Source organism: Rattus rattus, chromosome 1 (genome assembly GCF_011064425.1).
Source record: "Rattus rattus isolate New Zealand chromosome 1, Rrattus_CSIRO_v1, whole genome shotgun sequence".
NCBI lineage: Eukaryota > Metazoa > Chordata > Mammalia > Rodentia > Muridae > Rattus > Rattus rattus.
This window is the reverse complement of record NC_046154.1, coordinates 81,219,766-81,247,485: the sequence shown is the minus strand read 5'-3', so window position 1 is coordinate 81,247,485 and position 27,720 is coordinate 81,219,766. Positions and strand designations below refer to the sequence as shown.

At 39.3% G+C, this 27,720-nt stretch overlaps 1 protein-coding gene across 12 annotated transcripts in view; it reads right to left on the bottom strand.

Annotated features, from left to right (window-relative positions):
• The window catches only part of Tle1 (TLE family member 1, transcriptional corepressor), an 80,762-nt gene that overhangs the window by 28,581 nt on the left and 24,461 nt on the right, over positions 1-27,720 (bottom strand). For 3 of the 12 annotated variants that reach the window (XM_032902716.1, XM_032902751.1, XM_032902761.1), the window contains exons 5-8: positions 26,573-26,635; positions 24,985-25,089; positions 10,691-10,895; positions 9,951-9,967 (exon numbers count right to left, since the gene is read on the bottom strand). In XM_032902716.1, the coding sequence (XP_032758607.1) occupies positions 9,951-9,967; positions 10,691-10,895; positions 24,985-25,089; positions 26,573-26,635 (390 nt within the window). The remainder of the gene's footprint in view (positions 1-9,950; positions 9,968-10,690; positions 10,896-24,984; positions 25,090-26,572; positions 26,636-27,720) is intronic. The other 9 variants (XM_032902734.1, XM_032902780.1, XM_032902770.1 and 6 more) reach the window with 4 other exon arrangements.

Here is a 27,720-nt window from a genome sequence, read left to right as displayed (position 1 = left end):
ATAGCCCACAATACTCAGTCCAAACCCAAAAGCATTCCACACTTCTACAAGAACACCAGTTTCTGCTGGGACAGTAACATACATTTCCATGGCAGGCCTGTAAGGGTACCATGTTTTGAGCCCTCTGCTTCTGTAAGTTCGGAACTTACTACTGTAATTTCCATTTCAGCAGTTTATATGAGTGAGGCCTACAACCTGAAGATTTTGAAAACCTCTGCAAATTCCCCTAAATTTGGTCTGGGCTAGTAATTAACATTCCTGTTTAACAGATTAGCCCATTCAACTACAGTTACAAAACAAAGCATCTCTAAATGCTTTTGATGCTATCAATTTAATTCAAAAAAGCAGCAAAGGTAGACCAGGGAGGCACAGAACATCAGATAGAGCCAGGGAACCTGCCTCACGCCACTGCCAGATGTCTACTAACCTTTAAGTCTACCCTCCAAGAAAGACACAGTGCCTCAATGACCTGTTTTTCTGAGTGTAATGCTCTAGGCTACTACACTACTCAGAAAACAACAACAGTGTTCCTGACTTCCAACTACTGCCCAAGATATGTATATATTTGATGTTTATCCTTTGTTCTCCTGAAACATGAAGTAATTTCTAGGTACTGCTGAATTTCTTATGATAGTAAAAATACCGTTCTAGTTGTACCTGCTACTTGCTCCTATGGATGAAGAATAGGACAGTTATCTTGATTGTCATTATGAGTCACTGATAGATACATGTATTAAGAACTATAAGATAAAACTAAAATATTGACTGAATGGCCCTTTGTTCCTTCAAAATTGATGACTATGTCACAGGCTATCTACAAGTCTACGTTATCTAAAAAGCATTTAAAAGAAGATTGCAAAACAATGAAATTGAGATGGCTTAAGTTCCTAAAATGGCTTGCAGTTGAGCTGGCCAAACACTTGCCTAGCATGTAAAAGGCTTTCAGTTGAACATACAGCACCTATATGGGGAAAGAACAATAATGTATCAAGCACAAAAGCCTCTGTATGGGCAGAGGTAAAGGCAAGCTTTAAAAGACATTCCTTTTCATCTTGCATATTACCTGGAATACCAAATAATGTCCAGAGAATAGATATGACTAGCCTAAGATTACAACCCTTCTACCACTTTCAGTGGTAGAATACACAAGTGCTTTCTCTCCCAAGAAATTAAATTCTAAACTTGGTTTCAAAAAATATTTGTATCCATATATATTATGCAAATAAAACCAACAATGGCTCTTATGACTAGTGCTACACATTCTATTGTGACATACTGATGCCCGATATATACTCTCTGATAACCCTTCCTTACTACCAGACACACAACTTCTTGATCTATCGGGTTTATAGACTTTCCACACCAAGTGTAAACATACTTGGAAAACCAAATAGTCTATTTCAAAGTAAGCAGATTTATTTGGAAATATAATATTACCTGTCTCTTAAAAAAGGGAGTCTGAGGGGGGGGGAAGAAAAAATGATCACTGGTTAAAAGCATTGACTGTTCTTGCAAAGGACCTGGGTTCAGTTCTCAGTACCCACAATCAGTTGGTTCACAACTTCCTGTAATTTTTGTTCCATGGAATCCAACACCCTGGGCCTCCTTGGGCACCTGCACTCATACTGTTCTCATAAACTCGGGCACAGGCACACACAGGCAGAACAAATATAAACAATGCAGAACAACAAATAACAACGGAGAAACAGGAGCTGAGGGAATGACTCCTGAATAAAATGCTTACTGTGTGAGCATAAGAACAGTGTATTTAGATCACTAGCACCCATGTAAAGGAGCAGGTGTGTCTTGTCACCCCAACATTAACAGGCAGCCCACAGAGACAGGTGAATCCAAGGGCTCACTGGCCCACTAGTCTCAGTGAAATGAGCAGCACAAGGTTCAGTGAGAAAACCTTAGTCTGAAAGACTAAGGTGGTGAGTGACCTAAGAAGATTGCCAAAGTTGACCTCAAGACTCCTCATTTTTGCACGTATAAGCACACCTCCACACACACACTACCAAGAAAGACAGACTTTCTTACTTTCCATTTATAAATCCTACTACTAATGAGCCAGGACATACACTGGCCAAGTTCCCAGCAAAGCCACAAGCAATACATCTACCCTGGATGCTGTTCTATATAGACCAGTTTTGGAGACCTTATAGACCTGTGTGCCATGGCAAAGGGCTCCCCTTCCTAGAGCTTGCAAAGATTCTAATTTACTGCACAGAACTCATCAAATAGATGCCTGCTGAGTGAAGATTTAACAGCATCAGATTTTTACCAACATTAGAACCAAAACAAGTGATTGGCAAGTTTTCATCTATAGGTCCTTCAGATATTGTTAACATTGGGCACGATTCTATTATAAACATCTCAAGGACTGGAATTTCAGGCTGCATTTTAAGTTTTTATTTTAAAAATTTGTTAAATAAACAAAATCATCTTATTCTGTGTTTTCTACAAGACCTCAAACTAGGATTTATGCAGCCCACAGGAACATGACAAACACGAACAAATCAGGGTCTAAAACCCATACTTAATATTCTGAACTATAACATTATATCCTGTATATGCTTATACTTAAAGGGAGAGGTATAACTGACATATACGAAAAAAGAAAACAGGTCAACATTATTTGCTTAATTTCTCCTGTTTGTATGAAGAACCTACACAGGAAATGACTGGACAAGATTAATAGTCCAGCACAAAGGGGCTTCTTCCCTTAGGACAAGCTGGAATTATTTGAGCAGACGAAATCTTGGAGCATCTACACCAACAGCAAACAAATAAGTATTAAAGATACTTAGTTTCCCGGAGTCAAATCCTCCCCACACTACCAAGAGAACAGTTATGGAGTTCTTCAAGAGAAAAGCTCCAGGTAAAACATCCTGGCATCCTGGCAGAATGGTATGAGCCTAGAATTGCAACAATCAGTAAGTTCAGGCAGGCAGTTCAAGGGCAGCCTAGGCTACATGAACACCTATTTCAGAAAAAAAACAAATCCCCAAAGAAAACTACCTGTGTGCATTCCCTTTAGGTAAGAGCGATGACACTTTGTAATAGAGAACATTCTTCATAAAACACACCAGGGCATTGTCTGTTACAGTAAAGAGCTAAGACTGAGCAAGACAGTAAGCAAAGTATTCAAACTGATGGTAAGGGAAGCCAATAGGTTCTTAAAATATCCAACATTAAACATTGAAATGCAATTTTAAAACTATAGTTTTCTGTAAGAGTTTACAGATAAGCACTGGCTAAACCTCAAGCAAGCTTGATATTATGTTATCTTGATCTGTCACTGCAACCCACTAAATAAGGCAGCAAAGACTCAGGTACTTTGATAAGGATAAAAGCAGTCTGTATGATCTTGTTCCAAGAACTTTATTTTTTTAGCAACTTATCAGTAGTGATTGAACACATCGACTCAGAGAATCCTGTATTTAACTTAACAAAATGCCTTGTGAACGCTACATTTCTCAAATACTCAGAAATCTCCAAGCACTTAAGTAACTTCTCTGACAACAAATTCAAACCTTGAAACCACCAATAGCAAACAAGAGAGAGAGCCACTCATTGACACAGCAAATGTTAGACAGGCTTTCCTCTAATCAAGAGAGCACAATTCAAATGAATTCTCCAGCTGCTATGCTGATTCCCTTGGGAACAGTCTCTTCCCTGCAGGACAAGTGGTTGTGTCAGAGGCACAGATTGGAGACTCGAGACACCTCATTTATCCTCAGTTACACTAAGACGGTGGGAACCTAATTTGATAGCACATTCCACACTGACAATTAACTTCTCGGGGAACATTAAAACAATTAGGTAAGGATGCACCCCATCACATCTGTCTGTTGTCTCCATCGACACATGATGGCAATTAAGCCATCACCCTACACTACACTTTTGCAGCAGTACAAATTGGCCATTCACATTTTCTACTACCCACTTCAAAAAAAAAAAAAAAAAAAAAAAAAAAAGCACTTTTACTCATAACCATAGGGATCACCACTTATCAACGAGAAAGTAGAAAATATATCCATAGGGCACACACGTAACCTCTCCAAACTCTGCAGCAAGCCTGAAAAGGGCACATCTGTCTCACAGACAGTAACATGCAGAATGTGGATAAGTTTTACCAGGACCACACAGACCTATGCAGGTGGGCCTTGCAGGAGATGAAACTGAGCCTGTAATATTATACTTGAATGTGACACATTAAACCACATGACTCTGTCACCACTTCTCATCCCCCTAAATTGCCCTTCACATTCCTTTTCTAGAAAAAGCAAAACAAATTCACTCAGGAACACAACAAATACTTAAAAACAACCTAAGTGACTTTAACACAATTATGTCCCCAACTCATAACACAGAGACAGAAAAGTCAGTGTGTCAAGTCTTTCTTACTGGGGGTACTTTGGTGCCTCTCAGTTCTTTCAGCCTGGCTATGTATGGCTGAAAATTTCTAATCTGAAATGCAAAATTTCAAAGCTCCAAAACCTGAACTTTTTAAACAATAGCTTTAGACTTCAGAGCATTTTCATTAACAACCAGTAAGTCTACAAATATTCCCAATTCTAAAACTCAAGTCTGAAACACTTTTTAGACCCAAGTACTTCAGATAAGATATTCAACCTCATTTCCTAATGTAAGAAATGGCCCTAAAGTAACAAAACATTAGGTCAGGACCTAAGCAGCTTGGATTTCTAATAGCATCTCTGTCTACAGCTCTGAAATATACAGATGCTATCTGAATTACCAGTGGGAAAATAGCAGTGATCACAAGGTTGAAAGAAAAAGGGAAAAGAACCACATACCTGCTCACAAAGTTTTTTAATTATACAAACCAAAGTCTAACACTGACTATGGGGTCTGGACTGGACAGATGGCTCAGCGGTTAAAGCACTGGCTCATCTCCCAGGACTTGGGTTCATTTCACAGCACCTACACAGCAGCTTACAATCATCTGCAATACAGGATCCATTGCCATCTAGTCCCTGAGAACACTAGGCACACATGTGATACATATACATACATACAGGCAAAATACCCATACCCATAAAAAGTAAATAAAACTTGATAGGGTGAAAGATGCCTGTTTTTGCACTGATCACAGTTAGACAGACCTGAATGTCTTCCCAGGAGGCACAGGCCTCAGCACGTATCTAAGGAAAGAAATCCCACCCCCACCATCACAGGTACACACCAACCCCAACCCCGACCCCGACCCCCTAAGATCACTAGGCCTGTCTCCTTCAGGACTTCATTCCCAGCAGGAATGTCAGCTCTTTTCAAGCAGTGATAAATATTGCCAAAACAGGATTGTGTAGAGAGGCAACTGCCTAAGTAGAGTTCATGTTTCCTACAGTCCCTGGAAGTCAATATTTTACAGGAATTATCTCAATTTTTTCCCCTGAATATCCAAGCCATCCTTTCTCAAAATTTAATCTGTAAATAGTTAGGCAAAAGACCCTTCACTACACTTATTTACTTTCAACAAAGCTGAATGTGCTCTACTGAGCAGGCCTGCTTTGCTGGATTAGCTCCGAGGATGACATACTTCCACCTAGGGAGATGGAAGTCACATCCATAAATGCACTGTACAACCTGTGTAATACATTTTAAAAATATTGTGTGTTTTCTGAGTATGTACTCAAAGGGTAGGGATACACATCTACCACAGCATGCATGTACAGGTTAGAAGACAAGTTGCAGGTGTTAATTCTCTCCTCCTACCATGTGGGCCCAAGGGATTCAGCTCAGGTCATGAAGCACCTTTCCCAGTTGAGCTATCTTGCTTGCTCTCTTAATTGGATTTTAAAGGAAGAGGAACCCACACTTACTGGGATTACAGGTATGCACTTACCAATCTAGCCTGTTCTACCATTTCTTTTTAAAGAAATTTAATTATTTGCTGGTCCTCCAAAGCCAAGGATTTCAAGTAGATGTGTTTAAGTGACACTCCTTTTAGACAAAATTTAATGGAAGTCACCTTTAAACTAAATAATATTTGTGCATTATTTCTTTTATTATTCATAGTTCAGCAGTTAAGAACATGTGTTGCTCTTGCAGAGGATCCAGGTTAAGTTCCTAGGGCTCACACAGTGCCTAAGAACCATCAGTTCCAACAGACCTATACTTTCTTCTGCCCTTGGCAAGCAAGAGGAGCACACATGGTACATATACACATAGGCAAACACTCATTCACTGAATACGGTCTTTCTTTAGTACTATTTATTTGTTCAACAGCCATACTTACATATAAAGGTTTATAAGTTAAAATGCAAAACAACAACAAACAGGCATGGTAGGCTCTGCCTGCAATCCCAACACTTAGCAAGCAGAGACAGGAAAATGGGCATTGAGTCTTGAGGTTAGCCTGGACCAGAGTGTAAGTCCTTGACTCTAGTAAAAGGAAGAGGCTGGAAAGCTGGCTCAGAAGACAGACAGATAAAGACAGAACTGACTCCCACAAATAGTCCTCTGACCTTTCCATATAGATCATGGTGCACCTGTACACAGAGGCATCTGCACACAAAATAATTCAGAAAACAACAAACAAACAGGCAGTCAGGGAAAGGACTCTGAGAATTATTGGTCAAATTTAAAACTAAACAAACAAGAGGGAAAGCCCAGCACAAGCCCTTCGTGGTATTCTGCCTCATCCACTAGGGAATATTCTGTTCTTAGTACTTTCTTTTTACAGCTTTTACACTAAAACATATTGCCTATGTGAAAGTTCATTTGTTTTATAACCTAGAAGCATAAAAAACAAACGGAGTAATACTATCATTGGGAAATAAAGATGAAGCACCTACCATACAGCCATTTTCCTCTGGAGTTGCACATTTTTGCATTTAATTTAAGCAGTATGTTTATTATACAAGCAGCAAAAAATGGTAGAAAGGAGTCAGTGTAGTCATGGCTCAACCTGTCTGAGTTTGAGTCAAGAACCCCCATCCCCCAAGAAAGACCCAGAGACTTTCACAAATCTCTTAAGACAAATTTTCTTCAAGAATGACATGAAAACAATTGTATCACAGACTGAATATATGAACTGGTCAGAACCTAGTCAAGTTTCTTTTAAGCCAGAATTAGAGATATTTGAAAATATTAAAAAGCAATTCACTCATCAAAAGCCTGCTTTACAGAAAACATTGCTTTTTCATTAATATCAAAATGATTAACACAACTGAATAGCTCTGTATCTAAATGGTTTTTAAAGTTTTATTCTAATATTGTAAATGTCAAAGTGTATCAAGAGTCCTTTGGGGTCCTCAGTTAAAAAAGAAACACTGAGTCAGACTGACTTGAAACCATCCTCTTCATCTCCATAGTGAAGAAAGAGAGCAGCAGAGAGTCAAGTAAAGTCAAGTTCACAACTCCAAGTCCTTACCAAAGAGTACTACAATATTTTAGGCACTAAAAATACTCAACCTTCATTACCCACTGGTTCTCATATTCAATTCTATGCCAAGTTGAGAAGCTAACTTTTAATTTTATTCTACTGCATCAAAACCTACCTTAGATAAAGAGAATAATTTAACTCCTCTACAAGCTATATTAATGTTTGACTAAAGTTAGTGTACTTTTCTATTTTCAGTGCTGAAATGATAATTATTAGGCAGAAAGACAGTATACGCAAATACATACATACATACACTTCTAAGCTTATCGAAAATTGTACATGTTAAAGGACACAAGCCATCATCACTCTATCATTGGTGTCCTCCATGTTTCTATGAAGGTCACTGAATATAAACTCAGAAATAATCCATAGCTTCCTAAAACTCAAGAACTGTTTTACACTATTTGAGGATGAAACTAGAGGGAGGATATATTTGGGAGAAGGAAAACCAGTAGGAACCAAAAAAAAAAAAAAAAAAAAAAAGACAATGAAAGCAGAGATTCATGTTAGTCGGAGAAACCTTTTAGTTTATATGCTAACTAAAAGACCAATTTAAAAACGAGTATCCAACTGATCCCCTCCTACCCACTCTCATTTCCTCCAATTATTAAGTACTTGTTTACAATTTTAGTCAAAATTGGAAAAGATTGCATATTTGTGGGCAAGGCCTCTTAGCAGCCTCAGCATACAAACCTGTTTGGACCCAAGACATTTCTCAGTCCTCTGCCAGTGGAAACACTTGAGCTGTGAGGTTGAAACTGTGTCTTTTAGCATTTCTGTCACTTGTCCTGTCCTTGACTGACAAAATGCCTTTGCTGTATAGCTACCTACTCCTAACTGTAGCAGTCTTACATGTAGGTAACACACAATGAATACATTCAAGGCTAAAGAGTAATAAGAGAGTCAGGAAATAGTAAATTAGAAAAGCACCCTCTTAAATAAGATAAATTCAGATGAAAACATGCAACACAGTTCTTCACTACATCTTCTGTTGATTTTTACAGGTCTAAAGCTGGGTTTTTAAAATGTACTGTACTGAATGAACATGGAAGTAAAGGTGACAGTCCATAATGACACCAAAATGGCAAAATATAAGGGTTTCTTCATAAAGCAAAACCAATTTACTCAAACCTATACTCTGCATATTAGGTATTTTATTTTCTGGTTAAAGCTTTTGTCTGTTTTCTTCCCTTCTACCTTTAAAACCATATACTTTAATAATTAAAAACCTAACTACTTTCCCCCATAATAAATATGCATACCCCTAGACAAATAACAATATAAGAACACAGCAGCACCCATCTCAGAGAACTTTTAAAGCATTTTCTATTCTACACAGAAAGGTGGTAGGGGATCTTGAACTTGTCGAAGAGCAATCTTCTTCCTAAACTCTTAACATAAAAACTTTAATATGTTGGCACATATCTGTGACCCAACCAACACCCAAGTCTACACAGTGAGATCCATCTTATAGGTAGGTGTGTGTGTGTGTTTCTGTGTGTGTGTAAGTCTGTGAAGGTAAAGACACCTGCCATCATGTCTGACAACCTGAGTTCAATGACCTACATTATAGAAATAATAGAATCATTCCACACCCACACCCAGAGAGAGAGAGAGAGAGAGAGAGAGAGAGAGAAATATGAATATGAATCTGAGAGGCGGACAGAGAAACAAGCAGGAACAGCACTAGGAGCTAGCTCCATAGTACAGAACTTTCCTTCAAGGCAAGAAGCCCTCCATTCAGTTCTCAGGGCAGGAAGGAAGAAGACAGGGGAGGAATGATTTAAAATTCAGTGTCCTTTTTAAACCACATTTTACAGATTGCTAAAATATTACTGTATTCAGAAATGAGAATAAATAGAACCTGTGGGCCACCCTGATTAAACAGAGAAGGTTCTCATTCTGCAACTTTAAAATGTGTATCCCCAACATTAACTGTCACATGCAGTGAAAAGTGTTCAGCATATAAAAGGGTACGTGTGACTAATAAAAGGGTACTTGTGACTAGATTTGTGAAAATACGAACTCTGTAAACACACAGCCCTCACTATGAAGCTCCTAAATGCAGCCTTAGGTGTAAAGGAAATTTAACATCATGGTTATACCACAATAGAATAAGGAAACAGATATGGAAAGCTATCAACTAAGATGCATTCACAATGAAAACAAACCATTTAGATTGAAATAACATAGCTGTTAAGGCAAAAATGAATATTCTTTTACACTATATGCAAACCAGACGCCATACATAATGCACATTTTCAAGCAGGTCTGGGCTGTACATTGAGGTGTAAGGAATTGCAGTAAACAGCTTTACTTTCAAGGCAGGCACCTCTCCTCAAGGCCAGGTTTATAAAGGAAAAGAGAGGGCAAGTATTCACAAAAATAAAATGATTTTTAAAAAAGAAAAAAAAAGAGAGAAACCCAGGTCAGTACACATAGGGCATCTGTGTGTCTGCTTGGTGCTTGTGTTCGAAGAAGGCAGCTTGGAAAAGCAAGTGGGTCTGTGTTCATGTGCAACAGGCGCTGGGGTACTTACCGTGCCCGGCTCTCTGTCTGCTCCGGAGGTTACCAAGAAATGCACAGACACGCCCGTTCAGACACAGAGGCAAGAACAGAAATAAAAAAAGGGGGGAATAATTAGAACACAGGCCCCAGGCAGTTTCAAAAATGGCTTTATTTATGTAAGTCATTGCACATTCCTAATACAGTGATTTCCTGAAGATTACAGTATTTTTGTAAACATAAGATTTACAGTTTAACCATACACAAAGCCTATTTTTAATTTCTTGACAGAATAAATTACTTTTCTTCAAAAATTAGTCAAGTGCAATTTGCCCGATATTTAATGCATACTAGGATTAAAGCCTACAAAACTAGTAACAGATGCAATTGTCAAGCCTTTCATTTGAACACATTCACTTTCAAATTTAACTTCTTATTTCGCCCCATTTAACAAACATCACTTTCTTTGAAAATTACCCAATTAAGCAGTTAACAGTTCTCCATAATATGGTACAGGCCACTGGCATTAAAAAGGCAGTTACTAAGATGTCAAGATGCCTGCAGGCTAGCAAGACCGAAAACCCCACAACTGCCCAAGGCAAACCTTGCAGAGTGGCAGGGTGAACTGAGTGTCAGTGGAAAGCTTTGCGACAGCTCCTGTTATCTCACTGTTTGCTCTCTGTGTGGGGCTGGGGCTTTCCACAGCGAGGCACAGCTCTGCAGCACTGTCTGAGTATGAGAGCAAAGCCTAATCTGGCTTGCCCGGCCTCTCACCTCTGTGGCGCTCTGCATCATGGTGCTTCTTGTCATCTTTTATTGCCAAGTGAGACTGCCCACTCAGAGCACTAGACAGCGCAAGAAGGCTGGCACTGCCCCCAAGGGGCGGGATGCCAGGAGGCTGAAGTCCTGAAGGGTGAGGCGTGAGAGGTACTGGGGGTCCATGGCCATGGGAGAGATGCTGAGCTTGCAACTGCTGCTGCTGTTGGCAGTGGTTGGAGGAGGAGAAGGAAGAGTAAGAGAAGGGGTGGAGAAATAAAAGAAGAGGAGAAAGAGGAGAAGGAAGAGGAGAAAGAGGAGAAAGAAGAAGAAGAGGAGAAGGTGGTGATAGAGAAACCATCCAGGAAAAAGTAGAAGCAACAGAAGATATAAGAAAGAACCATAAGTTGGACACAGAGAAGGAAATAAGAGACAGAGGTAGGAAAGAGGAAATGAGGTTAGTGCTTTCAACTTATCAAAAGCTTTTGCCCCTCAGTACTCACCCCCGGCCAATCCCCAAATCTAACCTAGAGTTTTCACCTGCCACTTTTAGTTGCAAGCAACCTGAACAATGAAACTTCATTATTGGGCAAGCCTGGCTACTTTAAAAGAATCATGTGTGTATCTTATCTGAGTACCTCTGAGGAGAAACTTCAATGTGGTTACTGACTTACCTGTTCTGAGCTGACTGAATTTAGTCAAGGTACACGGTAAATGCAATTAAGTAACCACAATATTTATGGAGTAAATACATTTCACCCAACATTAACTATCACAAAACTCAGAAAGCAAGAAGTGCTAGCATCTGGATGACACCTTGCACTGTGTTCCTAGCTCACCAAGCCCTCTGCAAACTGTAGGGAAGCAATGACGACCTCATTTCTCAGAAACAGCCAAGCTCCATGGCATTTTCTGAGGTTCACTAGGGTGAAGGAAGACTCAGTGAACCCTACAGCTGCCCCATACTACCCTACGCAGGAGATGGGCCTAGGAAGCAGGCTGGCCACTCGAAGAAACCGTGGAGTCAACTTTTTTAGCTATTCATTTCACCCAAAATTCATTCCTGAAACCCAGCCTTTGTCTATGTTACAGAACAAAGTGCTGAAACTGAGGGGTTGAAACCTGGGGAGAAGTACTGTCTGCTGACTGCAGAGGTTTAGAGGGCCCCAGCCCCAGCCAGCTGTTCTGCCGCCCATGCTGGCTCTACTACCTAATCCATTCCAAAAGTTACAAATGTATCCTTAAGAAAACACACTACTGCTCTCATGTATCACATTTAAATGTACTGCACTCAAATACATAGAAATGGCTTGAACCATCTATCTAGACCTATTTCAGCTATCCAATATAAAATTCAATTTTGATGACACAGTAAAAATAGTTAAATCTCTATTTCTAAGTTGTAATGTTTAAAAATGTTTAAGATTCTAACTCATGCTCATTTCTCAGGAGTGAACTGCATGTTTGTTTATTGCCCAAAACACAGAACTCTTTACAGCTAAGTTCAGTAGTTTCCACCCACACTAGAAATTCATTTTTAATTTCAATTCAGATGCACTTCCTACTCTCAAGAGTAAACAAAAAACATCTTAAGCAATTGAAAACGCTGATATTTATAGCAAAAATTTTCACTCTCAGAACCTTCAAACAGCTTTAGTAATCCACCTTCATCTCAAATTTCCACTCCTAAGAGAATTAGTTTTAATTAGAGGGGTAAATGGAAAACAGGGGTGAGGTCCAAACAGACAGCATTAATAACGTTCTTGGAAAGTATTTATAAATTACTCATTCTCCACTTGAGATCACAATCACAGTTTCTTTACATGTAAAATCACCTTCCTGTCATCCAGAAGACACTAATTCTTGCTCTGTCACCTTTTAAGAGCTCGGCAACAGTGAGACATAAAACTGAAGAAGCTGGCAGCAGCATCTCGGTCCGCTAGGCATGCTCATTAGCACTTAATTAGGAACGAGACACCTGCCATAAGAAATGTGCTTGGAGGAGGATGAAGAACAGGTCTGCCCTACTAGCAATTACTATCATTACATCGCTAGCACGAGCCACGTCCAGCTTGGGAGAAGCAGTGAAGCGAACACAAGCCCGCCTCGGGTCATTAGGCACAGCTCTGATTAAAGAAAAAGAGACTGAACAGAGCAGAACAGACAAGCACAGCATGACACCCCTCTTAGCCCTCCACAAACTCGCATGATGGAACCACTGGCTGAGCACCTCAGATGCAGGATTTCAGTTGGCAGTGAATCTGTGCTAGGCAACATTTATATAGGTACCTACACAGTTATGATTTGTCACCCCTCCCTCCCAATTCCAAGGTAACTTACAGAAGGAAAACAACAAACTAGAAAGCTGATCAAAATATACTTCTGAAAAGAAGGCTGAGCTTACACAGCCCTATACTTTGTCACACTTGTGAAGGAACTGCATGTGTTTAAGCCGAAGAGTTGGGCTAATAACTATCAATGGGAATATTCAACAGACTAACTGGCCCAGAGACCTTCTACTCCTGGCCTGTTCTCCAGGCCCTGCACAAACACCTGTCTCTGTCTATCACTTAGAGGTAACTGGGCTCATCCATCTTTGGCTCAGGAAACTTTAAAGGTCTTTTTCTTTTTTTTCTTTTGCTTTAACAAAAATATTTTTATAAATATATAATTTTAAGAGCAATGTAGTAAAACTGTAGTAAAAAGTACAAATACTGAAGAACAGAGAGATGGGTCACAGCCATCTAGATGTTTTGCGTTCTGGGAAACTTGAGTGTGCATTCTGCCTCCTGAGCCAAAGTTACACATTCATGTTTATGATCCCAGCTGAGCCCACAACTCACCTAAGGTAGGATGCATAGGCACTGGCTCAAAGTTAAGAGGTATGACACAAATATGACTCAGAGCCTTGAGCACTAAAATCCTCTCTGCTTCCTAAAAGAAAGGTCAAGCTCACATTCATAGCACAAAAGAGGGAGAAGGCAATCTCCTCCAAAGACAACTTTGTTTTGCTCCCAGGGCAGCCAGGACAAATGCTCTTGAGATCACCCAAAGTCATGGACCCAGTCACAAATCCACTTTTACCATGGAGCCTAAGGCAGTGACAAATACAAGCTTGTTCTTAGACTTCCTGAGCACAGCTTCTCTCAGTACCACTTCTCAATGTTTGTTCCTGTATCCCTGTAAATGAGAATCAAGTTCCCAGACACGGCACTAGCCTTTCTTCCAAAGGCAGATAATATTGGAAAGGCAGGAATCTTTAAATAAACATTTATTTTAAATAAACGGCTCACATCAGATTCATTAGACTTTAGAGGGGCAGTCCACACCTCTTTCCATCTGCTACTAAAGGGACACTTTCTCTCCAGTTTCCTGAGACATTCTGGTACATACCACCATTTCCCAGAGCAAACAGCAGCAACATCATTTAAAAATGTGTCTTAGGTCAAATACAATGCTTGCTTTCCTAGACAGCAAAACAACTATTTTGTTATTTAGAAAACTTTCATGTACCTGCCCTCCATAGACCCAAATGTCATCTGTTACTGGTTTTCAAGATGACAGCAAGGATGGGTTAATTCACTCCTATCCAGGCATTAGAAATATTTTTAAAAAGTTAGGACTTCTCAGTTAATGCGTACAGGTTTATAACATATAGAGACACAAGAAAAACAGTGCGTACATCTGTGATTTTTAAAGTAAAAATTTAAGGCCTGAAGTAGGGCTCAATGATAGAGGGAAGCCTGCCTTGCTCAGACCTGTGTGTTCAGTCTTCACCAGTATGAACAATACAAGATGTTTTTTGAAGGGCATCATTTTCCTAATAAAGCTCATTCCTTAGGCTATCTTCTGAGACCAGTGGCTCTCAAACAGAGAAACTTGACAGGGACACCTGGACAAACAGTAGTTGAAGGCTAGTACTAGTCTTGTATCTGAGGGAAGATGTTGTTCTGTAACATATAGTGCAGCTCTCCAGACAATCAGGAGACCCAAAATGCCACCATTGCTGGAAAAAACTGGTTACAGCTTGATTCCACCCACCAAGTCCAAGGTGATCCTGCAAACTGTTGTTTAAAACATAATCCTTTTCAATATTCAAGCATTAACTGTCATCACCATCTGAGTCCCTTGTCACACCTGAAAAAACAAAAATCTGAGAGCTGTCAAGATAGCTCAGAGGGTAAAGGCATCTGTAAGCAAGCCACATGAACTAAGTTCAATCCAACAACTGATGTAGTGGGGCAAGGAAAGAACCAACACAACTATCTTCTGACCTCCACTGGAGCACTGAGCGCACATGTGTACACACACACACACACACACACACACACACTCACTCATGCACACAACACATTTCTAGTATTTGGAAGGCCAGGATAGGACAAGACTGATGCCAATATGGGCAGACTTGTCTCAAAATACAGCAAGCAATAAACAATCAAGGGGCTGTCAATGTAGCCTGAATGAATCCCTAACACTTCATAAAGTTTGACATGGTAAGGCACACTTGTTATCATAACACTTGAGAAAATAGAATGGTCAGATCCATAAGTGTGTTGTAAGTTCTGTGTCTGTCTTGGTTACAAAACAATAAGACAACTAAATAAATACATTTTAAAAGAAAACCTGCTTTCTGAAGCTGATCTTAGTAACAACTTAAAAATTCAAACAATAAAGAAAGGAAGAAATAAAAGGCAAATTGGGGCTATCTTGAACGGAGTGTTCTGATACCTAAACAGGTCATATAAAGTGTAGATTTGCTCTGACTTAAAGAGGTAGGAACTGGCTGAGTAAAAGGTCAGAGCATACACCAAACCCTGAAAACCCACAGGGAATGAAATATCCTCATTCATATCATGAAGTAGCCGTGCTATTTGAATTTATACTATACTAAACCTGCCTGTATTACTGGCATTTGGAACAACCATTAGTGGTGTGGTCACTATCATTTTTCTTCTCAATCACAAGTGCAACAGGATCCATCGCTATAGAGCTGCCCAGAAAGTACACAAACTATGAAAAAAATATGCACGGGACTAAGAATCCTCCATGCCACCAGCCACCAAATTCCAGTTTAATTCATTTTATAAACCCAGGAAAAACCATGTCACCAAAATCACACTTAACCTAACTAGACTGAAAGCCCCTCCCTTAGCTGGCATCTCCACACCTGAATCACAGTAAGCAGCACTGAGAACAATATGTATGTAAACATTGTTAAGGGAGCGAGATGTGACATTGTTGAACTCTGAAGAATGTTCTTCCTTAATTTCTAGCTCTCTATTCTTCTCTGTTCTTCTCGTGGGGGTCTAGAGAACAGAAGAAAGAAATGGTGCCCTCCATAATCAAGAGGGAAGTTTGTCTGGCAGCATCAACTTCAAGACCACTCTTAAAAGATGTCTGAAAACCTATTACATGAGTGCCCCCCTCCCATCTCTCTCATTCTCTCTGAGGGGCAAGAGTGACAAACAGAAAGCTGCGACTTACTGGGACCAAGAACTCACCAGTCATTTGAAAGCAATGAAGATTAAAGTAGCAATGCACTAAAAGGTCCAGAAATTGACACAGGGATGATCTAAGAAATAGCAAAAAATACCTGCAAACCATAATCTGAACTAGGCAATAGTTCAACAACGACAAATAAACAGACAAAAGGAATTCTCAAAAGAGGGGTCACATCAAGGAAATATCAAAATGTATCACTGGTCATCAGTGTTCATTCAGAAAAACTGAGATGCCTTTCAGGATAATATCAAAAGGAAACCAGGTAAGTTTTAGTGAAAGGTATAGCAAAAAGTAAGCCTACAGATAGTGTTTCTGGGAACCTAAATGACAAATAGTATTATAGGAAACACTAGACAGCTTCTAAAAAAAAAATTCAGAACAGAAAGACTAAGTAAGTGATGCAGCAATCCTACTCTAGAAGGAAATAAAATTGTCTCAAAGAGTCATTTGCACTCACATGCTCACCACAGTATCATTCCATGTTGTTATCATTGTTAATCCAGTACTGAGGGTGTGTGTTTGTGTGTGTGTGTGTGTGTGTGTGTGTGGTGGTGGGGTGGAGTATGTAGCTAAGATGACCCCTGAATTCTAGATTTTGAGATATTTTCCACTATACTCAATTTATGACAGTATTGGTGATCAAATTCATAATTTCATGCATATTAGACAAGAACTCTTAATAATTAAGCTACATCCCCAGGCCTGACCTGAATCTAGATTCTCAGAGAAGCACAGAGTGAATGAAAGTAGTTACCAGGAGTTAGGCAAAATAGAAGATGGTGGTCAAATGATTCAAAGTTTCAATTTACATAAGATAACTTCTGGAAATCTAAACCGGCATGGTGGCCATCGGCAATAATACCATGTAGTGTATTTGAAATTTGCTAAGAGATCTTAAGTTTATGCACACACACTTATGCACGCACACACACCTACACAGAGATTAGACTATGAGATGATTAAAATGTTCATCAGTTTGATTGTAATAATATAATCAAAACATTATGTTATACTTCTTAAATAGAATTTCTATTTGTCAACAGTGCTCCAATAAAGCTGAAAAAGCAAAATAAAGTGACAGAAATCCAGAAAGGGATCCGAAAGAAAAGGCCACACCTCTAAATCCTTGCCATCTTTACTCTTTCTGAATTTTGCTGCGACCAACTCATTTGTGTAGCCACTACAATATATATCCCACCTTCCCTGCCTGACTTATGTCTGATATCTAGTACTTAAAGGGTCTGAAAACATTTTAAAAAGCCGTGTTAGGTAGATCCATTTAAAAAACCAGAAAGGATTTGTAAATTAAAACACAAGGATCTACCTCTTTACACCTACAGTGGCTACACTCTAACAAAGTAGACAAGGTATGAAAATGTATGGTACAGAAGCTGGACTCCACATACACCACTGGAGATGTAAAACAGTATAGTCACTTTGGAAAATAGAAGATGTTGGGAATTAAATATAAAGTTACCTAATGGCCTGCAAATCCCACTCCTAGGTTTACTCCCAACAGAAGAAAAAAATTGGCATTAAAAACTTCCAAATAGGACCAGAGACAGCCTCCTGCGGCCAAGCCTGAAGAACTGAGTCCTATCCTGGGGACACATATGGTAAAAGGACAGAATTCAACTCCTGTGAATTATTTCACAGCAGTATTATCCAAAACAGCCAACAAGTAGACACAACCTGATGGTCTACTGAACTTACAAATGGACAAATAAAGGGGATAAATATATGCCATGCTATTATTTCCTTAATAAAATTGACTGAAAATACCAACTATAATTCACTTGGTAGAGCATTTCTCTAATGCACATTTAGCCCTGGAGCTGACCCTCAGTACTACATAAAGGCCACGGTAGAGCATGTCTACAATCCCAGCACCCAGAAGGCTGCACATGCTCAAGGTCATTCTTAAATACACAGATTGTAATCAGCCCAAACCCTGTCTCAAAACATAAAATATAGGGGTTGGGGTTTAGCTCAGTGGTGGAGCGCTTGCCTAGCAAGCGCAAAGACCTGGGTTCAGTCCCAAGCTCCAAAAAAAAAAAAAAAAAAAAAAAACATAAAATATCTGAGACCTGGAGCTGAGACCCAATACTCCAGAGGCATAATGAGCAGGAAAACCCCAGTGAGTCTGTAGCCAGCCTGGTCTACAGAGTACTTCCCAGGCCACTTAGGGATGGGAAAAACCTTAAAAACATTGTGCTAAATAAAATAAGCCAAATATGAATGATTATATATTATATGAATTTACTTATATATAGTGTTCTGAACAAGCCAGTTAAAAAGAGGACATGGGAAGTCAATGATAACAGACACGGGGTTTCTTTCAGTGGTGACATTTTAGAATGAGACAGTGATGGTTAAATATACTAATGAACTATGAGACTTAAAGGGTCAATTTAACATGAACTGTATCTCAATTTTAAAAATCCTCACAGGCCCACACATGTTTAATCTATAAAATGCAACACCCTATATTCTATGGAGCAGTTTCTCTCTCTTAAAAACATATATGTATAAGTATGAAATGCTCATACCAAGGAATCAACTAAAACTCACACATCTATAATTCTTTTATGAGGAAAGCTTGAACAGGTGGATTTGAGTTGCAGGCCAGCCTGGGCTATACAGTGAGACTGTTTTATGAAAGAAAAAATGGGGGCAGAATATGGTAGAACTGACTTACACTATTAGAATTTAAGGTTTACATCTTTGAAACAAGAAGATTCATCTTTATTGTACCTTTGTGATCTTCTTCAAGTATCAGGATACACTCTTCTAGAAAGGCATGTAAGGTAGGTTTAAAGATTGGCTTTCCTGGCATTAGTTGCATCGTCCTAAAAATAAGAAGCTCATCCTCTTTAAACTTCCAGCATTACAATCTCATCAAGAACCAACAGCTATAGGTAAAGGAAAATAATCCAACAGTTTGCTAATCCTTTAAGCAATCATCCCATGCAACAGTGCAGCACTTTTTATATCTATAATTGATTATTATAGTCCCCTCCCTGGGCAGACACACAGACATCCCATACACACACATATTCCACAGCTATCAAGGCACAATAATCTAAGCTTTATTTGTGTTTCATATAAAGTTGGTTTAAAAGCACAGAGAGGTGTGAGTTTGCCTATGAAGCAGGAATGTAGAAACCTAACCAATTACTGAAGCCATCCTGGTCTTTATAGAAAATATATGCACGAAAAATAAGTCACACTGTATCCAAATTGATTGCAAAGAAAAATAATATTCCCCAGATTAGCCCCAAATTTCTTGAGTTCCCGAGTTCAGATACTGGTATAGATAACTGTGCACATTTTCTTATATAGTCAACAATGAGGCTACTACCAAAAAAACTAACATTTTATAGACAGAAAACATAATCTCTACTGTATCTCTTAAAATCACTAAGGCAGGATACTAGGATACTCTTCTATTGAGTAATGAAAACCAACACTGGTCTGTCCTAGCTATACCTCTATTTGTCCTCTTGTTTGAACATCAGAGTACATATGCCTAAACAGAAGGCTGGAGGGCTAGCTCAGCAGTAAAATGCATGTGTAGCACATTCAAAGTCCTAGGTTTGCAGAAACAAATGGGCAGGGAGGAAAATGGCAGTGCTTTTTCCCTGCTGAATCATAGACAATGCACTCAGGAAACACAAATACTCATGGAAAGGCCAAGGAGGTGACACAGCAACATGCATAAACCATACACACAAGGCTACACCTAAGAACTTAGGCAACTACATCTATAAAACGAGGCGGACAAAACTGCCATGACCACAGAATTCATAGAAGTTGGATCACATGCTAGGTGACCACTTCCAGCTAAGGTCTTAGGCTCTCAAAAGATATGAAGCTAGGTGTATCTGCAGATACACATTCATTTGTGTATCTACAGGGACACTAAAACGTACCTATCTACTGTTTATAACTACTAGAAAATTACAGAACAGGTGGCCAGAAATAAAATACACAACCATGTAATTGTTTTCTTTAAATTAAAAGGGGCACTCAGCTTTTATTTTTACATTATTTCACTCAAAATCCAATTATTTTCTTTCAGCAAGCAAGAAAATTTAGAGAACATAATGGATGACAAAAACCACCTACCCCTTGTGAAGTAAGGTTACCTGATGTATACAGGGGTTGTTAGCGACCAGGCTAGACATTTCGAATGCATGTATTTCACTGCACAGAAGACATCTATTAAGTGTGGGTGAGGAGCATGGTTTTTTGCAGCTGTGTAGCTTTATAGCATATGGACATCCACATTAATATTGTTGTGATAGAACTTGATTGAAAAAAATTCATTTGAAACCTCAATCAATAAAAGTTGAGCAGGTTGAAAGAAGCTTTAGTTCAGTCTCATGTAGAATATAGACTCACCCTCAAGTTCTCTACATCCCTGTTTCAGGTAGCCATTAGCCACCCCACTAGTAAGACATAAGCAGATGGTTTTATATTTTGTTTTTAGTAAAAATCCAAGTTTAAATAAAAAGAAAAAAGTTTTAATATTGCTGTAGGCATCAATATGGCTCTACATTCAATACAGGAGCAAGGCCTCAAATGAATGAGGTTTTCTTTCCCACAACGCATTGTTTTCCAACAGTGGTTTTGTGTGAAATCAATTGGTCCAATTGGAACAATCCTTGCAGTAAAATGGGGGGGGGGGGGAAGGAAAGGAAAAAAGCTTCTTTGATGTAGGATAAGAGCTATTCCTTCTTAGTGACTATAAGCATATTTGAATAAGGTTGGGAAATAATACTGGTTTAGTAGTTTCTCCTAAGGTCCATGATCTCACCAACTGCAGGTAGCTCGCTGGGTACTCAGTATTGGGCATGAATTCTCTCCTATACAGTAAACCTTAAGTTCACTTAGATGGCTCTTGCTTACTGCCAAGCCATAAGTGCCAGTACTGCACCCTCAGTACTACCTTGAAGTCATCGTCGTGCTTTGTTAGCTTTACAGTTGTATGACAGGAAGCTGCATCCATGAACAATCAACAGTATGACTGTCTAAAACAACACCTACCCAATGACAACATCAGTTGGCATCTCAATGTAGATGGGGAAACCTCACCAAGGCCTTACCTACCCTTGGACAGAGATACAAACAGTTAATGACTACTAAAAGTAACAACTCATCTTTTCCAAGAACAAGCTCCCTAATAGGTTAGGTAATCCCAAACGGTCATCCCTAAGCACATATGAGAAACATGGAATGGATTCCATAGGGTGTGCACTCTGTGTGTGCATGTATGTGCTTACACCAGGTATGTGTGTGAAGATAGGAGCCAGGAGGGGAATTAAAGAGGTGATGAATTTGAAGGAGAGTGGAGATGGAAAAGGTATGGGGAAGAGCAGGACGGAATGATGTAAATACAGCACAAATATATGGGGAAAAGGAGGGAGTCTTCACTAAAAATCCTGTTGGCCAGGGAAGTGGTCCAGTTGGTAAAGTGCTAATCTGAAATCTAACTTTGGCTTGGTGAATTTGACCTGAGTTTGACCCTGGAAACACATGTAAACAGAAGAAGGATCAACACATGTCGCATGCCACACACACACACACACACACACACACACACACACACACACACACACACTCTCTCTCTCTCTCTCTCTCTCTCTCTCTCTCTCTCTCTCTCTCTCTCTCTCTCTTAAATAAAAGCAATGTTGTAGTTAATATTCTGCCAGTCAACAAGTTTGCTATCAAAGCTGCTTTTAGCAGGTCAACAAAAGGCCAGGTGTGTTAGCTAAGTACCTTTAATCCTAGCATTCAGAAAACAAGACATTTGGAGGCATCTCCATGAATTCAACATAGTTTACACAGCTAGTAGCAAGTTAGTCAGAGCTATATAGTAAAAACCTATCTTTAAAAAAAGTAACAAAAATATTTGAGTAACTTAGTTAAAAATAACTAAGTGAAAATTCTCCCTTAAATATCAATACTCTAGATAAAGGCTGAAAGCAAATAGAAAAGAACTAAAATTCAGTATTTCTCCTAGATTGCAGAACATTAATATGCTGGTAAGAAATTGGCATCACTCACTAACAAGAACAAAAAAAGTAGAACCTTCCCACTCCTCCAGTTGAAGAAGAGTACTCAGAGGCCAAGAACAGAAGCTGAGCTCACCAAGAGTTTGGTGTCCTTGACAAGCCCAAGCTACTAGCTAAAATATCTTTAGCAATGACAAGCAAGCCATAAGAGCTAGGATAGTACCTTGAAAGGAAGGGAAGGTTTCATCCCATTTGCATTTTAAAGGGTACTCTTTCCTGATCTTTCACACTTAAAATAGATGTCTAAACCTTTTCTTTTCTTAGTCTGAAAGTCAAAGAAGATGAAGAGCTTGGCCTCTCCCATTGTTCTTCACCCTAACCCACCCTAGAACAATACTGACAGCTGCTAACAAACAGGCTGCATTTTCTCTGCACAGCTGCTGAATGAACAGTCTCCCAGTGCTACCTCCCCTCTGGCCAGACGGGCTGGCACACTGCATGTGCAATGAAGGGGTGCAAAGGTCCACTGAATTGTCAGCCCGATTTTATGCTACTTCAATTTTCTAGGATATATGCAGTTCTTTTCAAGCAAAAATCAAGCATATGCCATAGCATGAAACTAAAGTCAGGGGCTATTTCTGATCATTGCAAACTTTCAAAGAGCCTGTCATAAATCATAAAGAGCCCACCACTTGAATGATTAAAAACTGCATATGCTGAAATGCTGAACACACCATGATACATTAATTCTTGGCCCAATTCTCCAACTTGGGTTATTACTATCAAGCTAATCTTACTTTGTAATCTCAACATGTTTTCCTAAACTAAAGCTATTAATAAAATTTGCAATTCACCTACCCTTCTAAAATAACCTATTTTTATTTTCTGATTCTATTCAAAATGAATATTAACTATAAATATCTGTCTGGCTAATGCATTTTCCTCCTTTTGCAATGCAGGTACAAAGATTTTAACGGTCTGGGCAGTGTCTCTGAGAACTCAAAGACTAGTATTCATTCTATTATTGAAAAATTACACATAGCTGGCCCTGTGGCTCATTTGTTGAGTACTTTCTTAGTATGTGTGAGGCCACAGGTTCAATCCCCAGTACTGTCAAACAAAGACCAGAAAAATTACATGTAATAATTTAGAGCCTATCAGAAAACAAACATGTCCCACAAAGTTGAACAGGGCCCTTGAGATCTGCTTTGCATATGTTTTCTTTTAATCAAAACAGGCTTTTCCATCCTCATTCATTTGGTTAAAAAAATTCCTTGCTCCAGCTCCAGCTCCAAGTACAATCACGATTAGTCTCTTCTAATCAAACACGGTATGTGCAAAAATGCCAGTGAATATTTGATTTGATCTCTGAAATAAAGCAATGCATTACACTAGAAAAGGGTAGAGAAGGCAGCAGACAAATGCAGGCATAATTGTGTTCTTTGTTGAATGTGATTAGAGAGCCCACTAAGTAACAGTCAAAAATGTGATACAGGAGGGGAAGAAAGACAGAGCCCAGACCTGGGGGGAAGGAGGGAGAACTGTTTATGCAGAGCTAAGCTGTCAAGTGCAATAAAGCGGCTTGAATAAAATCTAAGCTGAAAATCCACTGAAGCTCCCTGGTTCACGGAAGAAAAAGCTATTAAAAGGAAATGAAGGTCACCCTCCCAGTTTATTTCACCTAATTGACTGCCAATAGCTTACCACAGGCACCCCAACTGCAGATCTGCAATTGAGAAACTGATGAAAGGAGGGTTTTCAAGCTGGGGCTCATTCTTTAATCCTCCTTGGCTCTTGTGTTTTTCCCATCTCCAGTGGGGATGTAATTTTAAACCTTGATAGATTAACTGGTTCCATTGTCTGTCACAGCACTGGACTATGGCACTCTTAATCCCTACAGCAGCATGTCTAATTATCATTACAAAGTGTCTGAGGGAACTATAAAGACCAGCAGGGCATCTTCTCACAAGCAATTAACATAAATTGATAAATGAGTGATTTTGAATTCATTTGAGAAACTTGGGTATGAATAAAATAAAGGACCCTACCTCCATTTCAGCTACTTCTTTCCTTTAATCTAAAAGGAGCAGAACATGTGAGAACCACCTTAGGTTCTACAGTGGGTGGAGCTGAACTCCAGCAAAGGAAGAGACAGAATGCCTGGCTTACTGGATCCCTTAATGCAGAACAAATACCTTGTGATTGACAAGAGAAACCAACTTCACCAGCAAGAAGAGATGGCTAAACTCCAGAGACATGAACCCTGAAAGGCCACAGAGCACTAGGGCAGACAATTAACACTTCTTCCCTGGCGAGGGAGTTTTTCATTGGCATGCCACTTTAAAATTCATGAAAGGGGAACCAGAAAGAGAAGAATCAAACAACCACACAGGTTTCAGTGCCTAGAAAGCAAAAGGCAAGAAGTACTTGGGAATAATTCAGAGTCCTGTATTGACCTCACTGTGGTAGAATGACACTAGACAGAAAGAAACAAGGAAAGTATTTAGAAAGTGACCTACACCTTCTACCCTACTACTAGCAGCAAAGGTGGTTTCACGTATCACAGGATAAATTTCTTTACTTCTCTATTTAGGACAGTTATTTTCCTTCCTCTTCTAGTGTTCTCTCATTGTTCTTGTGCTATGACCTCCTCTTCCCTACACATCTCTACACAACCCTAGCCCCCTTTCTCCCTCCCTTATTAACCAAATAACTCATCTATAAGTTACACAAACTTAGTTGAGTGCTATACCATCAAACCATAAAGAAATGAAAGCTGGTGATACACACTGTAGGAGGTAGACCTGGTAGGCCACGTACCCCGATGATGGCATTCAACTCTGCCATGGTCACCTGTTTGGCACGTTCGACAGCCTGGGCCACCTGTTGTTGATGCTTTGAAAACAAGGAGAAAAAACTGTTAGCAACAGCTAAGAATTTCCCTGTTCATTCTGACAACAAAGACCAAAAGGCAGGTCATCATGCAAGTGTTATTTTACAGAACACAGAACAAAGAGAAAGGACAATGTGACGGTGCTTCTCTTTATTTCTGAAGAGTTCCAGGCATCACTAAACTCCCAGTGGGATAGTAAATATCAGAGTGGATATCAATAATGATGACCTGTCTTTAGATACTACAAAAAACAGAACATGGAGGACTGACTGTCCTAGCTTATAGTGGTATGTTTAGGCACATGACGTTTATAATAATTCAAACACCTCTCTTGAAACTTAAAACGGAACCAGTCAGTCGGTGTTTTCTCTGGTGAAAAATAAAATCTAGATGCATCAGCAATATTGTTAAAAAAACTAGAAATTTTTTCAATATTTATCTGAGTCTTTTGATATTACACTCCAAGGAGAAAGTTCTGTTTTCAATTTAAAGAATGAAAACTCACCTTGTCCACTCCCCAACTCTACATGTAGTTAACATATAGTCACAGTTAACTTGAGGAGACCAGTAGAGGTCACTGAAAGCTAGCAAGCAATCAGAAGGTGCTCAGGGTGCTCTACAACCAACTCCACACTCCAACCCCCCCCCCCGTTAAGCTTGGCCTCCTGCCTGTCAACGTAAGTTTATCTTTACATATTGAAAACACATTATTCCTCTGACCCAAAGGAAGATAACACTTTCAAAGCAAAACTGAAATACAATGCTGAATTAATCTCCAATTACTTCTATGAAGGGTTCCTTCTGCACATATTAATGTAAACTCAAACCACATGGCTTATCTATTACTCTGTGAATCAACATGATATGAATATTCATTTTATTCTTATGATGATTACCATCTACGCTCTCCATGGAATGAATCTTGACTATGCATACATGCTTTCATGTAGATCAACCCCAATGCAGTTACTTTCAAGTCAGCTCAAGAAAACAGAAAAGGGTACCTGAATCATATCAAGCATTTATTACTCAAACATACACCTAGCCAGCAGTGGTGGCACTGAGAAAGGGACAAACAGTGTTTTGTCAATCTGAGGCCAGCTTCAGCTTATTCTACCCAAGGAGTTCCAGGTCATAGTCACACACACACACACACACACACACACACACACACACACACACAGAGAGAGAGAGAGAGAGAGAGAGAGAGAGAGAGAGAGGGAGAGAGAGAGAGAGATTTTTTATGCTTCATAGTCACGTTTCAGTTTAAAAAAATAATTATTATTATTTGGGGTTGAGATACTGTCACCCCTCCAGCAGCCTGCCCTTGTATGCCTTAGACAGAATGACAGGGTTGACACACTTGAGATGTAACAGATGTTCTTCACACTTGTTCCCTGTGATAAAATTAACATCTTAAAACTGGCTAATTTGCAAACAGAGAAGCAGCATAATTGCACTTTAACAGCTGAACATTTTACTTACTTCCTGAGACAGAAATGGGATGACTTGTGCACAAATGGTATTCAATCTCTTGGCGATTTCGGTCTACAAAGACAAAGCCACACACATGTTTAGAACACCTCCCAATCAGTTCAGAAGGTGAAACTTTAGTCTTCAAATCTCACTCCCAGAGGTAGAAAATTGTTCCTTAAGCCACATTACCAATAATTACCTGGAAATAAACTATAGATACCAGAGCTCCCTATAGAACAAGCGTAAGTGCAAATTTTATTGGTCACTTAAAAGATAATGATGGAGCTGGTGAAATGGCTGTTCTCCCAGGACCCAGATTCCACTTCTAGCACCCACATAATGGTTCACAACAAGTTGTAACTCCAGTTCCCATGCACTCTTTTAACCTGTGTGAGTACTAGGCACACACATGGTGTACAGACACACATACTGGCAAAATATACATACTTTTTCATTAAAAAAAGATAAAAATAAGGAGTATTTGAATCAGAAAATATATATGGTTTAGATTATACTGTCACTTGAATCTGGAGTTTCAAATCCCCTAATATCTTCTCATTGAGTACCTTCAGTGGATTACTATGGGACATTTTTACAGTTACAGCAAGTTCATTCAAAGTGGTATCAAAAACCCTATCAAGGCAACCTGCTTTTCCAAGGTGTAAAGGACAAAAGCAGAAGAAAGGGGGTATTGGCACAGCCTTTCTCCCTTGTTTTTGTTCACTATACACTGCTGGTGCAAGTGTAAACTGATGAAACCACTACAGAGCTGTGGAGATTCCTCAAAAAGCTGAAACTAGAACTACTGCATGAGCCAGCTATATCACTCTTGTATAAGTCAACGCACCACACATGATATCCCTATTCACAATTATTCGGAAGCAGAACCAGCCTAGGAACAGAGGAACAGATTAAAGAAAATGTGATCCATGTACACAATAGAATTTTATAGAGCCATAATGATGAATGAAATCACGACATCTGCAAGAAAGTGTGTGTGACTTTGATAAAATCATACATTCCTTCATGATAAAAGGTCCCAGAGTAACAAGGGATGCACGGGATATATGGAAACATAACAAAGACAAATTATACCAAGACATCAGCCAACATTCTAAACAGAAACTTAAAGCCTACTAAAATCACAAACCAGACAA